The sequence below is a fragment of the Sceloporus occidentalis genome, unplaced genomic scaffold (genome assembly GCF_023333645.1).
Source record: "Sceloporus occidentalis isolate IW3139 unplaced genomic scaffold, rSceOcc1.0.p SCAF_1, whole genome shotgun sequence".
NCBI lineage: Eukaryota > Metazoa > Chordata > Lepidosauria > Squamata > Phrynosomatidae > Sceloporus > Sceloporus occidentalis.
The window spans coordinates 140808224-140830763 of record NW_028316981.1 but is presented as its reverse complement, the minus strand read 5'-3'; the positions used below and the strand labels follow the sequence as shown (position 1 = coordinate 140830763).

The following is a 22540-nucleotide window of genomic DNA, read 5'->3' as shown; positions in this document are numbered from 1 at the left end:
CGTTCCTATTAGGATCCGATTTAAACCTAGAACGGTTCTAGAGCAACCCGCAATCGTCTCCACTACAAATCGAATTGTAGAGCGGAATAAAATTTTGATTCGAGTTTTCCTCATTTAACGCGTGTTAAAAAAACACTAGGGTCTGACCTACATTTTTCCATTGATTCGATTTAGGAACCAGAGCATTTAAATAGGAACGACAGCCTTTGAAAGCGTTAGATGAATGGGAGGAGCGGAGTGCGATGGGGCTGTCCTTGGGGGAGTTGCCCTTTCTGTCCCCATCCGTCTGGCTGTCGCCATTTTTGCTTCCCTCACCCCTTTGTCCGCTGTGGTCTTTCAATAAGAGATAAGGATTATTTTTATTTTTTATTTTAATGGTTTACAGGCGCTTAATCTCTTCAGCGCTTTAAGTGCCTGAAGTCCCGGCTGCTCAAGCGCCTGCATCTGCCAAAGGAGTACAAGGCTTCCCCCGGTGGATTGCAACCTCCCCTCTGTGTGGGGAGAGCCCATTTCTAACGGAGGAGAGGCAGGAAGGGAAGGCTCCTCTCAAAGAGGCATTCCCTGCCCGCTTGGGCACTGATCTCGCCCAGACAGGGAAGGGAAGGCTCCTCGCGAGGAGGCATCTGATCTCACCCAGGCAGGGAAGGGAAAGCTCCTCGCGAGGAGGCATCTGATCTCACCCAGGCAGGGAAGGGAAGGCTCCTCGCGAGGAGGCATCTGATCTCGCCCAGGCAAGGAAGGGCTCTGATCAATGGGGGGGGGGGGGGGATAGAGCCTTTCTCCCTCCATTTCTCAAATGGAATCTGCCTTCTCCTCCAACCCTGGAAAGAGAATCTTTGGGAAGAGTGCTCCCTCCCTGCTTTTCCAGCAGCCTCCTTCATTGATCTCTGGGCTCTCTGAAGGGATTCTCCCATAGTTCCTCTGGAAAGAGCTTCGCTTTGCCAGAAGCCTCTCCCATTGATCTCTGTGCTCTCTGAAGGGATTCTCCCTGGCTGTCTTGGGAGACAGGATGCTGCCCTCCAAAACCTATCCCATAGTTCCTCTGGAAAGAGCTTCGCTTTTTGCCAGCAGCCTCCTTCATTGATCTCTGTGCTCTCTGAAGGGATTCTCCCTGGCTGTCTTGGGAGACAGGATGCTGCCCTCCAAAACCTATCCCATAGTTCCTCTGGAAAGAGCTTCGCTTTTTGCCAGCAGCCTCCTTCATTGATCTCTGTGCTCTCTGAAGGGATTCTCCCTGGCTGTCTTGGGAGACAGGATGCTGCCCTCCAAAACCTATCCCATAGTTCCTCTGGAAAGAGCTTCGCTTTTTGCCAGCAGCCTCCTTCATTGATCTCTGTGCTCTCTGAAGGGATTCTCCCTGGCTGTCTTGGGAGACAGGATGCTGCCCTCCAAAACCTATCCCATAGTTCCTCTGGAAAGAGCTTCGCTTTTTGCCAGCAGCCTCCTTCATTGATCTCTGTGCTCTCTGAAGAGATTCTCCCTGGCTGTCTTGGGAGACAGGATGCTGCCCTCCAAAACCTATCCCATAGTTCCTCTGGAAAGAGCTTCGCTTTTTGCCAGCAGCCTCCTTCATTGATCTCTGTGCTCTCTGAAGGGATTCTCCCTGGCTGTCAATGAAATGGAAACGATGCCAAAAGATAAATCGCTTCCAAATATTCCGGATTAACGTTACGTCATTCTGACATACTATTGATTGACAGCTCCAAATAAGGTATGGAGGAGAAGAATCGCTTTATTTAAACACCGATTTCATGCCAAGTAGGAACGCTTGCAGGTAAAAACTTCGATTTAAAGAAACAGATGGGAACGATGAACAAAGCGATTCGGATAGCGGGATAAGAACAGTGTTATTTTGAATCGATTTTATTAAAAACGTTGTATTTTAAATCGTTTCAAATCTTAAGTGGGAACAACCCGTATCTGTTACTTTTGTGACACCAACATTGCTGCTGAGGTGAGATGACCCTTCTAAAATGTAACCCTGTTAGTGGTGTTATTAGTTCTGGTTGCTACTTTCTCCACATTCTCTCTCCAGTGCACTTAACCTTCATGTTGTTGGTTTAGTTCTCAGCCCTCCCCATGAAAGAGCAGCTGCACGTTTGACTCCACAGGAGGCTTTGTTCCCATTAGAGTGAAATCAGAGGCCTTTTTTGAGGAAATTACATTATCCCTCTGTGAGCCACAAAATAGGAATAGGAGAAGGGGAAATGGGGAACACCCAGGTTTCCCTTTCTCCCCAAGGGATATTGGGAATTCTACCCAGACTGGAGGTTCGCTCTGGAACAAGACCTGAAAGAAAAATATCCCTATGTTCCCAGTTGCCTGGACATCTGAAAATGCACTAATTTTGATGTGTAGAAATTCGTAAAATAAATTTAGTGCCCTGCAAGGTGCATTCCTTGAACAGATCTTCTGGCATCCAGGTCCTAAATTCACTTGTTAATTGCAACTAGAGTAGACGCACTCAGTCAGTGGAACTTAGATAAGTGTAAACTTGCCACTTTTCCATGGGTCTTGGAGTCCAAACATTGGATCAACCTGGCTTAGAAATGCTTTAGACTTGCACCAGTTGATGCTGCCTCTATCCTGTATGTCTTAGTGACATTACAGATGCTGGGAAGGACATTGATGTATTTCTCACCAATTTGAGGGCTCATGGAAACAAATCAAATGAAATCAAGTAATTAACAGGAGAATGTGGTTAGTCTTACCTGGGGCTTCTCCCTTGGAGGAAGGAAACATGGCTCCATGATAAGTGCAGAATCTCAGGAATCCCACTGTTGGGTTGGGGTGGGGGTGGAAAAAAGCCAGGTAGGGGATGCTCATTGCCATGGTAATGGTGTCATGACAGGTTGTTTTGCTCCATTTCACAGCATGTGTGGGATTGGAAAAGAATACAGGCATTTGTAGTTGTGCCTGTCTGTGCAGCATTGATTGTCTCATGTGCCTACACACTGTTAAGTGCCCTTCACTCACACACAGTATGCTGTCACACATTTTCATTTTTGCTTCAGCATATACATGTTGTCATGCACTTTAACACTGTGTGCTTTGCCATGCACGTATATGTGCTATTTAACAGATAATTGGAGCAACTGGTTAAATGCTGTCCCTTGGGACTCCGTTAACTAGCTTGAACTGGCAAATTAGCTCCTTTGCATTACAAAGCATCTTGGATGCCACAGTCCTGCTTATTTTAATCTTTCTAATGTTTATTCACATTCTTTTTCTTCCCTATTGCTATGAAATTAATTTGTACTGCTTTTATTGTCTCATCTCTTCTTTAATCTTTTGAAAACTAGTGTCTCCCTTATAGAAATGGAATTGCTGTTCTGGGCTTTGGCATAAAGCAAGGGCTTTCCCCCTGTCTCTGTATCTCCAGCTTGCTAACTTGTCTTCCTTGCAGTAGTGATACCATTCCCAACCTTTATGTTTCAGGAGACTTTAATAGAGAAGATGCTCTTCTCCAAATAGGACAATATCAATGTCAATGTCAGGTTATCTTTGTTAATCCACTAGGTGTCTGGAGATAATGCCGCTGTGCTTAGTAATGAGCCAGCCAGTCACTAAATGTGACGTTGTTGTTATTGTACGCCATTAAGTTGTTTTTGATTTATGGTGACCCTTAGGTGAACCTATCACAGTTTTTTTTTTGGCATGTTTCTTCAGAGAAAGTTTGTCATTGCTATCCTCGGAGGCTATGAGAGTGTGACTTGCCCAAGGTCACCGAGTGGGTTTACATAGCTGAGCCAGGAGTTGAACTCTGGTCTCCAGGTGTGACTTGGCTTTTGTAAATAACCGTATTTGCTGAAAGTGGTCATAACCTCTTCTTCCACCTAATGGAAATGATTGCTTTTCAGGAAATAACTTTTGCTTAACAGTGTATCACAGGGTGTGATAGACTCAGGCAGAGATGGACAGCTGACACATTATAAGAACTTGTGTTGGAATAGTAATTTAATTAAGGCTCTGAGAGCTGCAGACCCCAAGTCATTTTACTGCCTGAGCTGTAGTAGCAAATGGCATACCTGCCCTCCTACTGTGTATAGTGGTAGTAACCAAATCCAGCTAATAGAGTGGTGACGCTATTATTAGGTCAAGAAAAAAGCACAAAAGATGTAATGCTAGGTTTCAAAGATCTCAGTCTTTTCCACCAATCACAGATGGTTTAAAGAATGCTGTGGGCTGATAAAGAGATTATGTTGGAGTCATGTAGCATTTTGAGATGGTACTGAGGAAAGGTCTCTGTGGATAGTCTAGAGGCAAGCATTTCAATAGGATTCTCATTAGATTGAAAAAGACTAGTATGAAGTGGTGGTTTAAGCAGTGGACTATTATCCTGCAGATCAGGATTCAAATACCTGCTCAGCCATGGGGCAGGTCACACACTCAGCCACAGAAGAAGGCAAAGGCAAATACCCTCTGAACAAATCTGGCTATGAAAACCCCATGCTTGGTTCACTTTCAGATCACCATGAGTCAGAAATGACTGGAAGGTACCACCACTTTGTGACAAAGGGAGCAAACCTACCAGAAATCATGCCCCAGTGAGGAATAACATAACGTTAAGTTCCTCTAATTCAGGATTCTCTTGTTCAGTAGCTCTGCTTGGTATCGTCAGATCAAAAAAAATTTTTTTCTGGCATGTGAAGGAGCTCCATGCACCTCTCCTCACCATAACAGTAAACATAGGACGTTATCATACAGGAGGAATTTCTCTTAATTTCGAATGAAAAGAAAATGGGGCCAGAACACATTTACATGAATTTGCTAGTTCAGCGAATTTACACGAATTTGAATTGCGTTCGAACTGACTTCCCATTGCCCGAAAATAGCTTGCCATTGCCCAAAATTGCATGTGATCACCTCTCATGCAATAATGTGAAAACCCATGATTGCGTTCGGACTGACTTCCCATTGCCCGAAATTGTGTATGGTGAGATGCTCTTCTTTTAAAAGGAGGAAAAAATGCCCTTAGCTTGCCTGCACTTTCCTTTCTAATCCTCTCCTCCTGCATATCTTCCTACAGATGGCACTCCGCTGAGTGAGCTCTCCTGGTCCTCCTCTCTGGTGGTTGTGGCAGTTTCCTTCTCTGGCCTCTTCACCTTCATCTTCCTCATGTTGGCCTGTCTGTGCTGCAAGAAGGGGGGCATTGGCTTCAAGGTAAGCACTGTAGGGAGCCCATGAGGGCTGCAGGGGCTGGCCGTGTTGGAGCAAAACTGGAATTTAGTAAAGAGAAGGAATAGTGTATTCTTATTGTGGGAGTCAGTACTGACCCCATTGTACCTCATAATACTGAAAGGGAGTCAGAGGTATTGTTCAGTATAGTTTGAGGAATCAGATTGGAAGGACTGCCTCTGATGTATAAACATCTGCTGCTCAGGGACAGCCAGGTGAGAGAGAGAGAAAGAGATGCATTATCTCCCTCTCGTTCTCTTTCTGTATCAGAGCTTGGAAAATTACTTTTTTGGAGGGCTACAGTTCTAAGAATTTCCCTGCCAGTCTCTAGTGTGGGCACACCAGAAGTGACAAGCAACAGGCAAGGGATTCCAGCTGAGGGAGTGGAGGGGGACCCCAAACAGCAGGGGATTCAGTGAGCTTAGGGTGAGAGGTAGGGTTGGGGTCACTGAGCAGCAGCATCTCAAGTCTGAAAGATGGGTGCTTGCTGAGGGGCAGCAGTGGGATGAATGCCTGGCAGTATGTTGGGAGAAGGAAGTGGAGGGCTCTCTAGTGAGCCATAGCATGCCCAGAGGAAGGGTAGGGAGAACAGACATAAATCTATCTTGTGCCAGGGCAGGATATAACACAGGGGTAGGCAATCTTTTTGAGCCAGGGGCCGGGTTGCTGTCCCTCAGACAACTGGGGGGGGGGGGGGGGGGAGCCAAAAAAATAAATAATTAAATAATTTTTTTAAAAAAAAATTAAATAAATAAATAAACCAGGACAAAGTTTTCAAATGGAGGACACTTTTTTAAAAAAATGGAGGACACGCGAAAAAATTTGCTGATTTTTTAAAAAACGTTAATATAAATGCATGTTTCTGAGGCTTCTATAGACAATTGCCCCCCTTGCCTACCGCTTGCCCCCCTTGCCCACCGCTTGCCCCCCCCTTGCCTGCCTCCTCCTGATAGGCCAAAGGCCCCACGCCCTCACGCGAGAGGCCAAAGGCTCCGGCGGCAATCGGCGGCAGGACTGGGCTGGGGCCGGTCCCAAGGCCTTGCCGGGCCGCATCCGGCCCGCGGGCCACAGGTTGCCTACCCCTGATATAACACAATATAGTAATAGCACTTGAATACCACTTTAACTGCCATAGTTTCCATCCCATGGCATTTTGAGATCTGCCATTTTGGAAGTTATTTAAAATTCTCAGCCAGAGAGCTCCTCTCATGCTTCCTTAAACTCCAAACCCAAGGAATTCATAGGATGCAGCCAGGGCAGTGAAAGTGAGATCATAGTGCTGTAACTGTGTAGTTTGAAAGGGCCGCAGGTCTTGACTGGCAGTCAAGACTCTCAGCAAGAGCTCTTTCCCATCCCCTGCTCCCTGACGTATTTTTTTTTCAGCTGGAGATGGCACCTAGGACCTTCTCTGTGCAAAACACATACTCAGTGATCTCTCCTCAAAAGTGCTGTTAAAAAAAGAAGCAGTAAGATTCAATGTGCTAGGAAATGAGCATGTGTGAGAGGTGACTTTTCACTGTTTTCCTGGGTCATGGTGCCAAGATTCAGATGTCATTTGGATTCCAGTGACTTTTTTGAAGATTGGGGATGGGGGCATTTCTTGCAGGCCTCCAGTGCAGAGATTGCAGGTTGAATGGTGGTTCAGAGAGAAGGTGAGGAGCTAAATAGGAAGGGCAAGTTTAGTATCAGCATCCTTTCCTGGCAGCTGGGATGCTTGTGCTTATGTGTACACCTAGAAAAGAAGGAACGGAAGGCACCAACATGAAAATCAAGATGAGGAAAGTTCAATAGATACACTCAAAATAACTAACACTGAGACATGTTTTGTGTCATGTGACTCTACTTTGGGGACAACCAAATCAATTTTATTGAGGGATGGGTGCCTACAGTCTACCTTAATACACTGCTTCAGGTGCTCCTTTCAAAACGGACAAGGCCTTAGACATAGACGGTGTGACTTCATACAGAGCAAGAAGGTGCTGCATGTTCTGTTATATGATGGTCCAGTAGGGAGCAGAAGAGATGAGACTTGCTCAGAGGAAGGTGCCAGGGCTTAGCCTGTGGGTCATACAGCAGCTGTGAGTCAAGAGCAACTCTCTCCAGAGCTGGTACTTTTTGGGCAGTGAGGGGCAGGTTTGTCTCTCTTTAAAGCTTTAAAGCCATCTGGGATCCTCCCCTTGCCCTGGTTTGGCTTGGCTTTGCTGCAGTCTACTCTGGAATGGCCCACAAGGGAGTGGGCAGTAACATTGACCTCAGAGGCACAGAATGTGCAGAAGAAATGTGTGCTCTCATTGCTAAGATTCTTGTGGAGGCTCTTGGCGGCTGGGGCATGAAGGAGGTGGAGTGATGAAGCTGGAGTTACCAAGAGCCCTGCGGGTTAATGACTTCAAGTACTGGTCAGGTTTTGTTGTGGGAACAATGAAGCACTTCAAGAACACTTCCCCCACACTGCCTATATAGGGGCTGAGAAGAAGTTGTTGAGTAGTCCTCCATACCTTTCTCCATGGAAATACCACAGCTGCAGCAGTGCAGGGCACAGGATGCATGAAAGTGATGCTCACCCTTTCCTACCTGATTGCGGGGGCAGCCTTCAGTGGGAAAAAGTTCCTTCAGGTAAATAAATGTAAGTTCCTGCTTAGTGTCTGACTGACTCCTGCAGGGATTGCATGGGGTGGTGGGTGGGTCCTGCAGCAGCCTTAAAAAGGGCCAGGGGTGGTGGTGAGTGGTGTACCAGAGGTGGGTGGGTGGGTGGGCAGGCTCATTGGAGATGCATCTAACCAACATGGGTGATCGCTGGGGAGCAGAACACTTCCAGTCATTGCCTTTATTAACACTCTTTCTCTGGGCACTCTTGCCTAGAGCTGGAGAAGCGAATCCCGGGAGAAGAGGCTGAGGATGGTTTTGAGGTGTCTGCCTTGCACGGGGGCCAGCACAGTGCCCAAAACAACCTGTAATGTAGAACTGGGGAACCCTGGGCAGCCCTCCCCCTGCCCCCTGACCAAGGTGAGGCTGCTTCTCCCTCAACTGTGTTTATGACTATGTCTCTCGACTGGCGGGCAGGGTGGAGGGACAGAGCAGGCACCATGGACCACACACATGTCAAACAACATGAAGGGATGATGGAAATGGGAGATTAGGGCCATTGCTCTTTTGCATTCAATTCCAGCCCACCTGCCACCCACCCTAGTGGGAGAAGGTTCCCTTGCTGGCTTTCCCATACAGAGATTGTGCTGAGTTGTAGAGCGACTGGGAGCAATAGATTTGGCCCTAAGCCCCCCTTGGATGGGTGAGTGGGTAAACTCCTATACTGAATCTCTGGAGAGCCTGGGCAGGTATGGCCTCCGCAGTCCTGCTTCTGTATCACATGTCAAAAGCTTTTGCCCCAGCTGTGGTTTGTGGGACCTCTCCGTGCTCTGCCCCTCAGGACAAAATTGAAAACTGGCTTGTCATGGAATAGCCTCAGAATGATTACCCTCAGGGCCTCATCCAGAAACCCAGCCTCTTGAGTCCTTTCCTCCCCACATACAGTTCTGTGTGCACAAAGAAAAAGGACAGTGAGGAAGTGAGTGCATGGCTGTCTCTGCCCCCCCCCCCCCCATCTCAGTTTCAGAGGGGTGTGTTTATGTCTGAGTGGGAGTGTATGTATGACAGCATGTCTGTGGCACAGTTCACATGTGGACTCAGCTGTGCATATGGCCAACTGAAATTCTACTGTGTGGGCACAGTCCCAGGCAGCAAGCTGTTTGTGTGAATTGGTTCTCCACATGACACTTCTCCTTCACTTAAGAAAAAGTTTGACTACAATGTGGTTGTGGCCACCCATGCTATGACAGGGGTGAGGGATAGTGGTCTACATTACACACACACACACACACACAGAGAGAGAGAGAGAGAGAGAGAGAGAGAGAGTGAGTGAGTGCTGGAAGCCACATGGTGTGTGATTGCCTTTCAAGGACCATTGCTCAAACATTTGCCATATAATCAGGCCCCTTTAAGAGAGAGTTATAAAACTGTGTTTCTTGGGCTGTGTTTACTATTCTTTTGGCCTGTTCTGTGCATATGAATACTTCAGAGATTAGATTAATTCTAATGGTACAGTCATTCCTCCACATCTGAGGATTTGACTTTTGCGGATTTGATTATTCACAAATTTTATTAGTATCCTCTCTTTGGGAATATCTTGGCTCTCCAGTGCATCTCTGTGGTCAACTTTAATCAAGGGCTATGCTGAAGGACCTAGAAATTCCTAGAGAGAACACTCCACTTGGCATATGTAGCTCCTCCAGCACAATTCTGTGGTCAATGTCTGGCAGGTGTTGACCACAGAGTTGCACTGAAGGACCTAGAGATTCCTAGAGAGGTGTTATCTCGGGTAAAAACATAATGTTTTTGTTATTTGCAGTTTTTTCCATTTTCACGTGGGTCCTGCGCCCCTAACCCTAGCAAATGTGGAGGGACCATTTCCTCAAGGGAAACTAAGAATTGTGGCTCAAGATGAAAAGGGAAGGCAGTACAGATTTCTTGAGGCTCACTGAAACATGTTCCCTCTGATTCTTTAGGGGAAGCTGTGACAGCATATTATAGTATAAAGCTAAGATAGGTTCTTGCTGTAGATCAGTTTTCAAAGGAGTTGCCATGTTAGTCTGTTGCAGCATAAAAAGGGATAAGGGAGTGGTGGAGAAGGGGAAAAAAGAAATTTATTAGCACATTCACTGGTTTATATTTTAGCATGGATTTTCATGGATATCAGTCCACTTCTTCAGATGAAATGCAGAGTAGATCTGGCATATGAATGAGGGGCCATTTTCCCCTTCAGGTGTACATGACTCAAATATGTGTGAATGTATTCCTTCTCTGCTTGTTTATGAGATGGTGACTGTGTGTCTCTCTGTGCATGTGCACACTTGTTGTTTCACCTTTGTACTTGTTTGCACTACAGTATTTCCTTCAAGGATACAGAAGGCTGAAAGTCTCTTCTTCCCTCATTCCCTTTGGAAGACGGGAGTCCAGCCATTGGTCTATCTAACTCAGTTTTGTCTGTAGAGACAGGAAAGGTTCTCCAGAGTTTCAGATACGGTGTCTTTCCCTGCCCTACCAATAGATATTAGGGACTAAACAAGGGTCCCTTTGTTTGCCAACTATATAGTCTACTTAGATCTTGGAGGAGGTTTTTGGGTGTCTACAACTCCCAGAATTCCCCAGAAAGCAAGGCTGGGAGTTATGATGGAAAATAAGCTTTTTAAGCCAGCACTCAGTCTGTCAAAGAACCTTTATTTATGTTTGTGTGGTGTGTACACCAGTGGCTTGTTTAGGATGAGACACACTTTTTTAGGATTACACACACACACACACACACACACACACACACACACACACACACAGCTAGACCATTGGCTACCCAAGGATAAGTATTTCTGTGCCTCCTCATCTATGTGTGAGATAACAGTCATGATAACAGTAGTGATGATGGGACTGCTGATACTTTATAGAGTTTTGTAAGTGCTTCATACACATTATTTCTGATCATCTGATCACATTATATGTAATCAAGTAGAGTTATGCATGTGGTGATCATAAATGCTTGTTTCTTTATTATTTTTTTCTTTGTGCATATAAAAATGTTTCCTTGCCCTGTCCTGGGCTCCTTTTTTCCTTGTCTTTCTTGCTTCCAGGAATTTGATAATGCTGAGGGAGAGGAATATGCTAGTGAATTTTCAGCGCAGGGGTCACCAGCCACACAGAATGGCCCTGAAGTTTACATCCTGCCTCTCACTGAAGTCTCCTTGCCAATGTCTAGGCAACCTGGGCGCTCAGGTGAGCCAATTAAACTTCTGTGTTTAAGCATTTTTATCTCCCTCATTAATATTAGTAATGATGATTTGCATACTCACAATATATACCAAGAGAAAAACACAGCCTTAAACTCTAATGCTGGTAATTAACCTGGAATCACTGGACATGCTGTGCTTGCTATAAATGAGCATGGATAAGAATCCTCTACTAAAGTGGTCTTGGGTATTTCTGTTGGATTAAAAGGGTGTTATGGATTATAATTTATGTGCCTACAAAAACAAAGAGGATTCCTGCATCACTTTAAAGGTCAAGGTTTTAGGAGCCTGAGGAACTTGCATTCTCAAATTTGACAGACACAATAAAGAAGAAGCAAAGTTCTTTCAGATGAGATTTCACTTACTCCAGCACTTCACATCTGGAGGCCCTAAGTTTAAAACCTGGGTATTTAAGAGGACTTTTAGCTAAGAAGATGCCACTTCTGTGGATATATTGGTGTTGTTCCCATTTATCATCATCTTGGTCTTGATCTTGGTCCTATAGATGGCTATTTCCTGAGATTTTTTACTTTTTATGTTAATTCTGTTTTTATTATGATTGTTATTTGATTTAAAAAAGGAAAGCCATGAGATGGTACCTTGATGCAAACTCTTGATGTACACTGAACATTCCTTCAAAATGCCATTTTTTTAAAAAAAAAATTAATATGAAGGCTTTCTCTTTTTACCAAGAGATGCCATTTCACTAAAATGTAGCATGAGCTCTTTTATATCCTTTCTCCCCAACTCACAGCCCACCTTACTGTGGCTAATGAATCAAACAATTTACTCTACTGAACAAACTGTGCTAAGCAACCCAAAATGAAACACTTGTCCACACACTTGTGCTTCCCAAATGCCTCCCTCCCTTACATGGCCTATAAGCCCCAAGAGAATGCCCACAGTGCAGACATTCTGTTTCTGTATTGTGTAACCCTTTAAAGACTGGCTGTGGGTCATATAGTGCAAGTCCAAGGACCCCATCTTCTCTTTTCTGCACTTTCACTGCCATGAAGGATGAATGGGCTCAGCCTTACTATCCACTACCCACTTGCAGCTGCTGAATGGAAACTATATCTGCTTGGATCAAATCCTCATTCCAGTGATGGAGTTTGCTTCCCATCGCCCACATCTGTCCTGGGATGTGGATGCTTTGTTGCCATTGGCAGCAACTGCAAGTAGGCAAGGAAGGAGGAGAGGGATGCTGCTGCTATTGTTTATAGCAACTCACTTGGAGCACCTAATGGTTTTGTTTCTTTCGGCTCTTCCCACATTGTGTCACAGTCCTTCATTCTCCCATACTCGAATCTACTAGGAGTATCTATGTTGTGTAGTGGTGTGGATTCCTCCACTACCTAATGGGGGGAGGTGGCATCATAAGGAAAGAGGACTCCAAATTCAGCACTGGAGGATTTCAGTGCTGGCATGCAAGAGGCAATCCCAGGAAGGAGAAGTGGCAGTGGCTGGATCCTTGTGTCTTGGGCACTAGTACTTTGTGTTCCCATATTACTGCAGCACTGTACTGCTATGCTTGAATCCTTTCCATCCCCAACTAGTATTTTCCAGATTGTTCTGGCTTATCTGACATGGGCATTCTGGCCTGTGATTCTGCAGTGCCATCTTCTGGGTTTAGGGTGGCAGGGCAACTCCCTCTCCCATTTAGTGGGTACAGAGAATTTTTTGCAAGGAATTTTCTTTAGATGGGACATCTGGGGGAAAAGCAACATCAGGTGTCCTCTTCCATTAACAGACAATTCAAGGAGCAGTGAATTAGAGAAGACCCTGGCCTCCATGAAGAGGACATGGTTTGCCTTTCACCTTTTCACTTCAGCAGAAGTTTCTTCTTGCTTCTGGCATGAACATTTCCACTCCCTCTGAAAACAGAGGCCTTATGATCCCCAGCTCCCACGGGCCTTGCATTCCTTAGCATGTGAAAAAACTAAGGAATTTAAAGCTTGTTCTTCTGGGTAGGATGGTAAGGATGGCCAGCCAGCCATGCATGCAGTAGCTCCCCTCTGCTCTGCCCACACTGTTTTGCCTGGTACATTGCCTTTGTGCTGTCTGAATGGGCCCACAGAGAATGGGTTGAGTGTCCAGCTGCAACGACCACTGTTGGACACAATAAAGCCTTTGCTTCTTAGTGTGACAGGAATGGTGGAGTCTGGCACTGAGGGGGCGAAGGGTTGGCACCGCCTGCTTTTTGGGGACATGGGCTGCCCACTTGGTTAGACGCAGACCTCACAGACACTTTCTGTTGCCTGAAGGCTGAAAGTACAGCTGGCTGAGGCAGAGAAGTCCATGTGCAGATACACAAATGCAGACGTTTTACACACCTCTAGCCCTTTCTCAACTCTGCCAGTGGAACAGAAGCTGGTATGCCCACTTCATCTTGTGGGTCTCCTAATGTCTGAACAAGGAGGCAGCCTTTTGTCCCAGGTTTTTCTGCTGGGTTCATGTTGGCAGGGAAAGAGCATGCAGAAGCTAAGGCTGTTCTCTGTGCCCTTTCACAGTTCAGCTGCTCAAGTCCACCGACCTGGGACGCCACAGCCTGCTGTATCTCAAGGAAATTGGCCATGGATGGTTTGGCAAGGTAAGCATCAGAACACTCATTTACAGCATGTGGCCACAAGGTGTATGGGTAGGGAGAATGGGAGAGGAGGTGGCAGGGTAGCATTGATTCCTATGTATTATTTCTGTCGTCCTTCTTAGTGTTCTGATTTATAGGTTACAAATGGCATTCTTAATTCTGGCTTTGACCCTAGGGTATGGAAGATGTCATTGTTGAGCCAAGTGCAGGGGGAATGCTAGGATAGAATTGGGAAGGTGAGAGTAATGGGCTAGGTTTGGCACCTCTCACAAAAAGAACACAGAGACATTAATCGTTTTCATATGTTTTTGTATTATTTGTTTATTATGATGTTGTTGTTGTGTGCCTTCAAGATGTTTCTGACTTATAGTGACCTAAGATTTATGGTTCCCGACTTACAGTAATCCTGTCATGAGGTTTTCTTGGCAGAATTTGTTCAGAGGAGGTTTGCCATTGCCTTCCCCTGAGGCCGAGAGCATGTGGCTTGCCCAAGGTGTTCCAGTGGGTTTTATGGTCAAGCAGGGATTTGAACCCTGGCCTCCAGAGTTGTAGTCCAATGCTCAAACCACTATATTATGATATAATATTTTGCATTGTATTACATTATTTGCCCAATGTTTGGGGTAAGGTTTAAAAAAGTGCAGCCTATCTTGCTTTTGAAAGCTATAATGAGAACTGGCCATATCGTGTCCCTAACTGGACATAGGAATCCCAGTGTGCTTGCTACAGCAGAAGTGGAGTATAAGGCAAAGATGTGGAGGACTTTTTATGGCCTTTTATATAGACTGCATTGAAAGCTAGAAAACAGGATATACCAGTATGTTTTAAATTACATTAACAAAAGGAGTGGTAATGTTTTGTGTAAACTCACTCTGGGCACAGTGGATAAACCAGTGTGGGCCCAAGATATAGCAGCAGCTCATAGTTTATCTTCAGTCATGATGTAGTGGTTTGAGTGTTGGACTATGACTCTGGAAACCAAGGTTCAATTCCTAGCTCGGCCATAAAACCTGTTGGGTGGCCTTGGGCAAGTCATATACTCTTGCCCTCAGAGGAAGGCAATGGCAAAACTTCTCTAAACAAATCTTGCCAAGAAAACCTCATGGTAGGGTCATGGGGTCACCATAGGGTCACCATAAATCAGAAATGACTTGAAGGCACACAACAGCAGCAACATTTTTGTCATGTAGCAGAATAGTCCTTTTACATGAGCATTTGCAGTTAGAGTTTGGAAAAGCTGTTTTTGGACTATAATCTCAAGCATCTCCTAGACAGCATGCACATAGGGAATTCTGGGAGCTGTGGTTCAAAAAAGTAACTTTTCCAAGTTTTGCATGGACTTGTGACCTGATGTGTTTATGCTATTAGTTCGTACATTGGCTCCATGAAGCATTGACTCACATTAAGTGCATACATGCAAAAACATTGCTATGTCACTTCTAAATAGAAAGCAGAGAAGCGGGATTCATCTGAAGAACTGTTGTGGATTGGCAGCTTAAACTGGGTTTTGAGGCTCTGCCATGGTAGTTGCTTGAGGATGATTAACATAATAGGTTAAAGATGAGACCCAGCACACTGGTGCAGTATGAGTCTCCACCTATGTATTTATGCTGTTGTCCGATGGACAGAGGTTGCTCATTTTTCCTCACTTTCTCCCTTGATGCGCTAGTTCAGGTGACGTACTCACATGCACAACTTCATTCCCTTGATTACCAATTGTCTGTGGGGTGGCACCTGGACAAAGCCGCTTGTCTCTCCAACATAAAGCTGTTTCCCCTTGCACAAGGGCATCTGGAATGTGGATGGATGCACCCTTGCAGCCAATCAGTGACTGCAAGCAAGCATCCCCGCTGCTGTTACAACACCTGGATAAGGGGCATTGCACAAGGAGGTACAGAGTGACTCCTTTTGCAGTGTCACTAAAACACATACAGAAGTATCACCAGGGATGTTATTCCTGGTGAATTATGTCACCCACAGAATTCCACCCTAATTTTGCAACAACTTTCTTTTTGTGATACCCTAGAAGATAATGACTCATCCTCGTCAATTGCAGTGGCATCATTTTATAGCAAAGGTCCAAGATCTAGTAGACTTACATGTGTGTGTATCTGTATGTAGTCGCATGCATGTGTCTTTCCCTTATTCTAGGTGTTCCTCGGTGAGGTGAATGCAGGGCTGAGCAGCACTCAAGTGGTAGTGAAAGAGCTCAAGGCTAGTGCTAGTGTGCAAGATCAGATGCAGTTCCTTGAAGAGGCCCAGCCATACAGGTAGGTTCACTCATCTCCTGCTTGCAGGCTTCCCATCAGCCACAGTTGGCCATAGTGGGAACAGAATGCTGGACTAAGTAGGCCTTTGGTCTGATCCCACAGAGTTCTTCTTAGTAGGAAGTCTACTTAAACCTTCTAAATCCTTCTAAAGTAGGATGTAGCCAGTATTTTTGGCAGCTGTCATTCCGATAGGTCTCAAAACTTTCACCTACTAGCATATTCCCTGTCTCTTCACTCTGTACAAGGATGAAACACTTTACAGAATGTTTTCCATCAAAACCCACTCCTACCACAGTTGAACCTTTATCCATCCAATGTGGCTGCTTGCAGATCCACTTGGAGCATGAGAGAGGGCAAATAAGGCTTGTTTAGCTAAAGGCATACAACTTTTCCCACGGTCCATCAGAGGGTGGCAGTGTATCTCAACCATAATATCAGTCCTGATGGTAAGCAGCTTCGAAACTATCTGGAACTGAAATTTGATTGCATAACTGGCAAAATCAGGGTGATCAGATGTCCTCCTTTCCCAGGACATGCACTACATTTTAACCTTCTGTTCAGGAGGATTTCCAAAGTGTCCTCCACTTTGAGCATGACTAAGAAGCCCTTTGAGTAGCACCACATTTGCTGTTCTCCCTAAGAAATGTGTCCACTTGGCAACCTCTCCTCACTGCAAACGGGGATAGGATGGATCCTTCTAAAGTTGTTTCGACAAAGCTTGCCTTAGAATTTAGGGCACATTTATTTCTGGGGGTTGGGGGATAGCAAACATATTAGGCAATGGGCTGCTAGAGAACACAATGCAAATGTTGAAAGGGTATTTTGCTTACTTCCAACGCAATTGACAAATGAAAGGAATAATTAAAATGTATATTATATTAAAGGGGTTTTTTCCTAGTAAAGTACAATTCTGAGCATTTGTCTTCCTCAGAATTCTACAAGTATATTGCAAGTTAACAAAGCATTTTAATGAAAATAAATTCATCAGAAAAATATGGTTGAGTACACAATAAAATACAATATATGTAATATAGCTGTAAATACACCATGTGAAATGAATTAGTATTATATTAGTGTTTTTAGCTTTAATATTATTATAATGTCCTATGTTTTCTTGAATGTCATACATTTTGCAGTGCCTTGTCCTCTTTTGCGATTAAGACATCTGGTTACCTTGGGCAAAATAAAAGATTACAGTAGAATATGCAGTTTGTGGCTTGATATTACAAACATTCCACACACCTAGAAATGAAGAAGAGGAGAAGGGAATATGGATTTATGCTAAGACCACTGGTCAACTAGCCCAGTATTGTCAGCTCTTGAGTGGCATTAATGGCTATGCAGGGATTTTAGCAATGCCTTCTTTCCTAGCCCAACCCAGCAATTCCTGGCATCCCATACAAATAATAATAATAATAGTAATAATAATTTTATCCTGCTTTTCCAAACAGATAGAAGTGGCTAACAATAAAAGCATCAGTAAAATAATAACAACTAATCATTGTTATATTCCAAAACCTCTCATCCACAATAAAATACAATTAAATTATTAACCAGTTATTAAAACAGTTATTAAAAATAGGGCAGAGGCAGTTAGAGCAGTTGTTGAAGAATTGATTAAATTAATAAGAGATTGCTGGAATGTTAATTTGGAAAGGCCTATCAGAAGAAATAGATCTTGATTGCCTTTTTAAAGCAATCAAGACTGGTGATACGTCACGTCTCTTCTGGCAGGCCATTCCATACTCTGGAAGTGGCAGAAGAGAAGGTCCTTTGGCTAACTGCAGCCAGCCTAGTTTTAGCTGACTGCAGTAAATTTTTACTAGAGGACTTCAATGTGCAAGGTAGATTATATGGGAGAAGGCAATCCCATAAATGAGCTGGACCCAAGCCATGAAGGGCTTTAAAGGTTATGACCAACAGCTTGTACTGTGCCTGGAAATTAATAGGCAGCCAGTGAAGAGACTTTAGTATGGGTGTAATATGGTCACCTTTATACCAACCTTGCTTGACCCTGCTTAGCTTCTGAAATCATAAGAGTTTGGCTGTGTTCAGGGTTGTTTTGTGGAATATAGATTATCATCTGCTCTTTCCCACTTTATCATAATTGTGCCCAAGGCAGCTTGCAATACAAGGAATAAAGCTGAAAAATACAATAGAAAATACAATATCAGAAACTAATGGCAAGCAGGAAGATATAACTGTTAAAATAACCATCATAGAAAACAGGCAACAAAAATACTAAAAATCTTAGAACAGGAGAACTAGCAGCAGAAATATTTAAAGTGTTAACAAAGAAGGGAGGGAGCTTGAGAACCACAAGAGATAAAAGTATTTTAGAATAAAATAAATAAAACTTTTAATGTCAGTTTGTATCCTCAATAGCACACTATTTGTCCAGAACAAATGATTTTGTATCCACAACCAAGAGTATGGGATAGGCAGGGGCATCACTAAGGGGCTGCAGGGGTTGTGGACTGCACCAGGTGACACCCTAATTGGGGGGGGGGGGGTTTGACACCACTGCTCCCCAAACATCTGTCCTTCAGTAGAAACAGGTTGTGACATTCACCTGTGTCCCTTTAAAACACTGGAGCTCAGTGGAAGAGATGCTGTGAGTGGGATGAGGTTCAGTGGCAGAAGAGAGCCCCCCACCCGCTTAAAAAATTAAAATATTAATTTTTAAAAACATCTCATTTGACCAAAGTTTTTACTTTAACCACATGGAATGATGTACATGTAAATACATTTAGGCGGTGTGTATGATATTGTAATTTAAAAGTATAATTTTAGTTCCACTAGTTGTTTATGTTACAGTTATTGCCATAATGATTTAGTGATACAGGAGAATTAAGATTTATGAGTAACAGTAGTACAAAAAACATTACTAAGGATTCTGTATGGTATGGCATGGGAGAAGGTCAATGGGGGGTAACACCATGAATTAGCACAATGAATAACATTAACCCTACTGACACCACTGAGGTTAGGTACCCATTTAGCACCCATGGGGAGTCTGGGGAAAATGTAAAAATTAAAGGGGCTGCAGTTTGCTATGGGGGGCAGAGGCATAGAAAGGCACAGAAAGGTCAATAGTAGGAAAGCAATGAATTGCTGTACTGACTAATGAATAAACAGCCTCCCTATTGTTCTTGGCCATGTTGGGGGAGCTGGCACAGCTTAGGACCTATTTATTTGTTGCTCATACAGGGTTGTGTCATCAGAGCCCCTCCTTGTCCCCATAGAAACCTATTGTGTGAACTGTTTGAAAAGGGAAAGAAGTCTTAAAAAGGAAAAAGGAAGGCATGGAAACTTCTCTTTCTCAACTGACATTCCTGGGACATCTCCTGTAGTACTAAGCTGCAGCTTCCTAGCCAGAGCTTGGAAAATTCCTCTTTTGAATTATAATACCTAGTATGCCAACCCCCCATAAAACCATCTTGGCCATGGAGGACTCTGGAAGTTGTATTCTTTAAAAAAAGGAGGGGGAACTGGCTGAAATAATTTCAGCCTTCCTCCTGTTCCATATTTTCCTAGTGATCAACAGCTACTCTCCTACTATTTTCCTTGAAAATCCCAAAGTTTCTTTTGCTCTGCAGTGCTGAAGCACTTTGGTCTATCCTGACATCCTTTGCCAGCTTTCCAAATTTCTCTCATCCCAGTAGCTCTGGAGTCTTTCTCATGCTTGTTTCCTTCTGATCCCCCCCCCTCTCTCTCAATTTCTCTCTTGCTGCACAGAGCACTCCAGCACACCAATCTCCTGCAGTGCCTGGCCCAGTGTGCAGAAGTGACACCTTATCTGCTGGTGATGGAGTTTTGCCCACTGGTGAGTCATGAATAGAGGGAAATCTCGTGGCTTCTTTTGTTTCTCTTTCTTAGTCCCCCCCCCCCCCATACACACACACATTTTTTCCCTGCTCCAGATACAGTCCCTGAGCTTTGGGACAGGTAAACAAACTAATTGGTTGGCAAAGAGCCAACCCTTTTTTGGATTTGCACTGAATATTCTCTCCAGAGCTGTTGGTTCAGTAAAGTACCTTTGTCCTATATCTGGTTGGCCCACAACATGTCTGGTTTTTTTATCCTTAGGGGCTAGGTGCAGAGGTGAATGTCTCTGCTGTAGATAACCTGGTTGGACTAAGAGGCCTTAAGATTTTCACATGCCTTGACATTTGTCCTTTGTTGTGTTGGTGATTTAATGCCCACAATCTCCCCTAATGTATGCCTTCTTTGTGGTTTGGCATTGCCCCTTTGACTGCATTGCAGAGATGCTTTTTCTCTCTTGTTCTTCTCCAACCCACCCACCCATTGAGACCTCACTGGAGAGGTCCCTGGGCAGTGGTGTAGCCATGGGTAACTCTGCTGCTGCTGCCACCCTGACAGGGTGACCTGAAGGGCTATCTCCGGAGCTGCCATGCAGCCGAAGCACTAGCACCTGACCCTCTGACGTTGCAACGCATGGCTTGCGAGGTGTCCTGTGGCTTGCTACACCTTCACCGCAACAACTATGTACACAGGTGAGTAAAGCATCCACAGCAGATGACTTGCACACTTTTACTTAGGGTGTGTGGAAAGGAAATGTGGAGAGGCACACTTCTCTGTTTGAGTTGGTACAGGAGGGTGCTTTAAGGATAGCCATAAAATAAGTATATAGAAAGCAAAGTGGGCAGTCATTTATGTGACAACTATAGCTGACAGAACTATGCAGTGGAAACTATCTTATACCAGGCCAGATCGTTCAAGAACAAGCTCAGTGTTACCTGTCCAAACAACAAAGGATCTTTTGCAACCCCACTCAAGGACTGAAGCTGGGAACTTTTACATGCAGGACTTGTGCTCTAGCATTAATCTTCCATAGGAGAGGAGAATGTTGCTGTGCTTATGAGAACTTACTGTGTTGGCAGTCACAGACAAGATTTTGAGGCCCAGTGTCTGGGCAGGGGAGGAAATGATGTTAGTCCATGGAAGGAAGAATGCTGTTATTGTATTGTGACTACAAGCCATTCAGGACCCTATCATGGGGTTTTCTTAGCATGATTTGTTCAGAGAGAGTTTGTCCTTGCCTTTCTATAAGGCTGAGAGAGTTGACTAGGCTAATTTTACCCAATGGGTCTCCATGGCTGAGCAGGCATTAAAACACTGGTCTCCCAAAGTCCTCGAACTATGCCATACTGGGGCTCTCTTTGAAAAAAACAAACAAAGAAGCCTGATTTTATTGTTAAGCTACTTTGGTGCCCAGGTCTCATGGTGGGACAGAACTGGTAAGAGGCTTGAGAAATGGAAATGTCAGTAGTTCTTGGGATGGGAGCTGTGGGTTTGGGGAGAATGTGAGCAATGTTACTTCATGGGGATCCTCTGTGTTCAGCATGAATGGACAGTCCTGCAGCACTTTCATCTCTCTTGCCTTGCCTGGGAATATCGGCACCAACATTTGGGTCTGCAGCAGGAAACCATTCCATCATGGACGCTTCAGCAGCTCCTGTTCTCTTCCCCAGCTGCTCTTCCTCCTTAACAATATCCTGGTGCTGAGTGAGTGGCACTTAGAGACTCCAGCATCAGTGATTTTGTTGAAGAAGGTGAGCTCTGCCATCTTCTGATGACGGACTACCATCCTTCAGTGTCAGAAGGAGAACTGGAGGGTCATCACCTCTGACTCAGGATACTGACTCAGCTAAAATGCTACAAAAGTGTCCAAGCTTTGAATTTGTCCAGCTTTACTAATATAAGCACTGTGATGTTTTTCTGTATTTCTGATCTGTACAGAAATACTTCACTGGCTCCCCCTCCCTTTCCGCATTCAGTACAAGCTCCTGCTGTCGATGTTTAAAGCACTCCATGGGCTGGCCCCTCCTTACTTATCAGACATTATTTCTCCTCACCTTCCCACTAGGGCCCTTCGTTCCAGTAGTCAAGGTCTGCTGTCCCAACCCATGATTTCCTCTGCCCCATCTCAAATTCGCCCCTTTTCACTCACTGCCCCTCACTCCTGCAACCTTCTTCCCCCGCGAGCAAGAGCCATCACTTCTTTAACCAGCTTCAAAACTGAGTTGAAGACCATCCTGTTCAGAGAAGCGTTCCCAGGCATTGCATAATTGTCACTTGATATTTGATGTTCCTTTGTTGCCTGTTTTATTGAATCATTTCCTGTATTGCTATGTCCTCCCTCCAGTCCATCTCCCCTGATCCAGGCCTCGGAGGTAGAGAAGAACTGTTGGCCCTCATCCCCTTCCCCTTCTCCTTTTGTGTTGTGTCTTTTTAGATTGTAAGCCTTAGGGCAGGGAACTATCCAATTAAAAAGATTGTATGTACAGCGCTGTGTAAATTTACAGCACTTTATAAATAAAGGTTAATAATAATAATAATAATAATAATAATAATACAGCCTCAGTAACTTGTTTCCCTGTGTTGGGAGAAAGGTGGGATATAAGAAAATAAAACAACAACAACAACTTGTGCGCTTTGACCAAGGCGAGATTAGGTCTGAGTTAACTCAATCTTGGATTTTCAGAAATGGAGACCTACCATTGCTTCTCCATCCCAGCATGTAGTGCTATCTGTAAGATCACTACACAACTACTAGTGACTCCTGTGATTTGCAGTCTCCATCCTGGGACTGAATTTAGCTGCAGACCTCATTCTACAATGCTTGATTAATTTTTAACATTCCAGCATACTTT

The 22540-nt window shown here is 44.5% G+C and overlaps 1 protein-coding gene across 8 annotated transcripts in view; it reads left to right on the top strand.

Annotated features, from left to right (window-relative positions):
* Positions 1-22540, top strand: part of LMTK1 (lemur tail kinase 1) — a 225955-nt gene that overhangs the window by 96819 nt on the left and 106596 nt on the right. For 6 of the 8 annotated variants that reach the window (XR_016282411.1, XR_016282412.1, XM_089539384.1 and 3 more), the window contains exons 2-8: positions 5030-5163; positions 8038-8181; positions 10851-10992; positions 13517-13596; positions 15745-15863; positions 19602-19689; positions 20247-20380. Coding sequence is in view for 6 of the 8 variants with exons in the window: in XM_089539384.1 (XP_089395510.1) it covers positions 5030-5163; positions 8038-8181; positions 10851-10992; positions 13517-13596; positions 15745-15863; positions 19602-19689; positions 20247-20380 (841 nt within the window). In the remaining 2 variants the exon portion in view is untranslated. Of the gene's footprint in view, positions 1-5029; positions 5164-8037; positions 8182-10850; positions 10993-13516; positions 13597-15744; positions 15864-19601; positions 19690-20246; positions 20381-22540 lie in introns of those variants that run through there. The other 2 variants (XM_089539429.1, XM_089539420.1) reach the window with 2 other exon arrangements.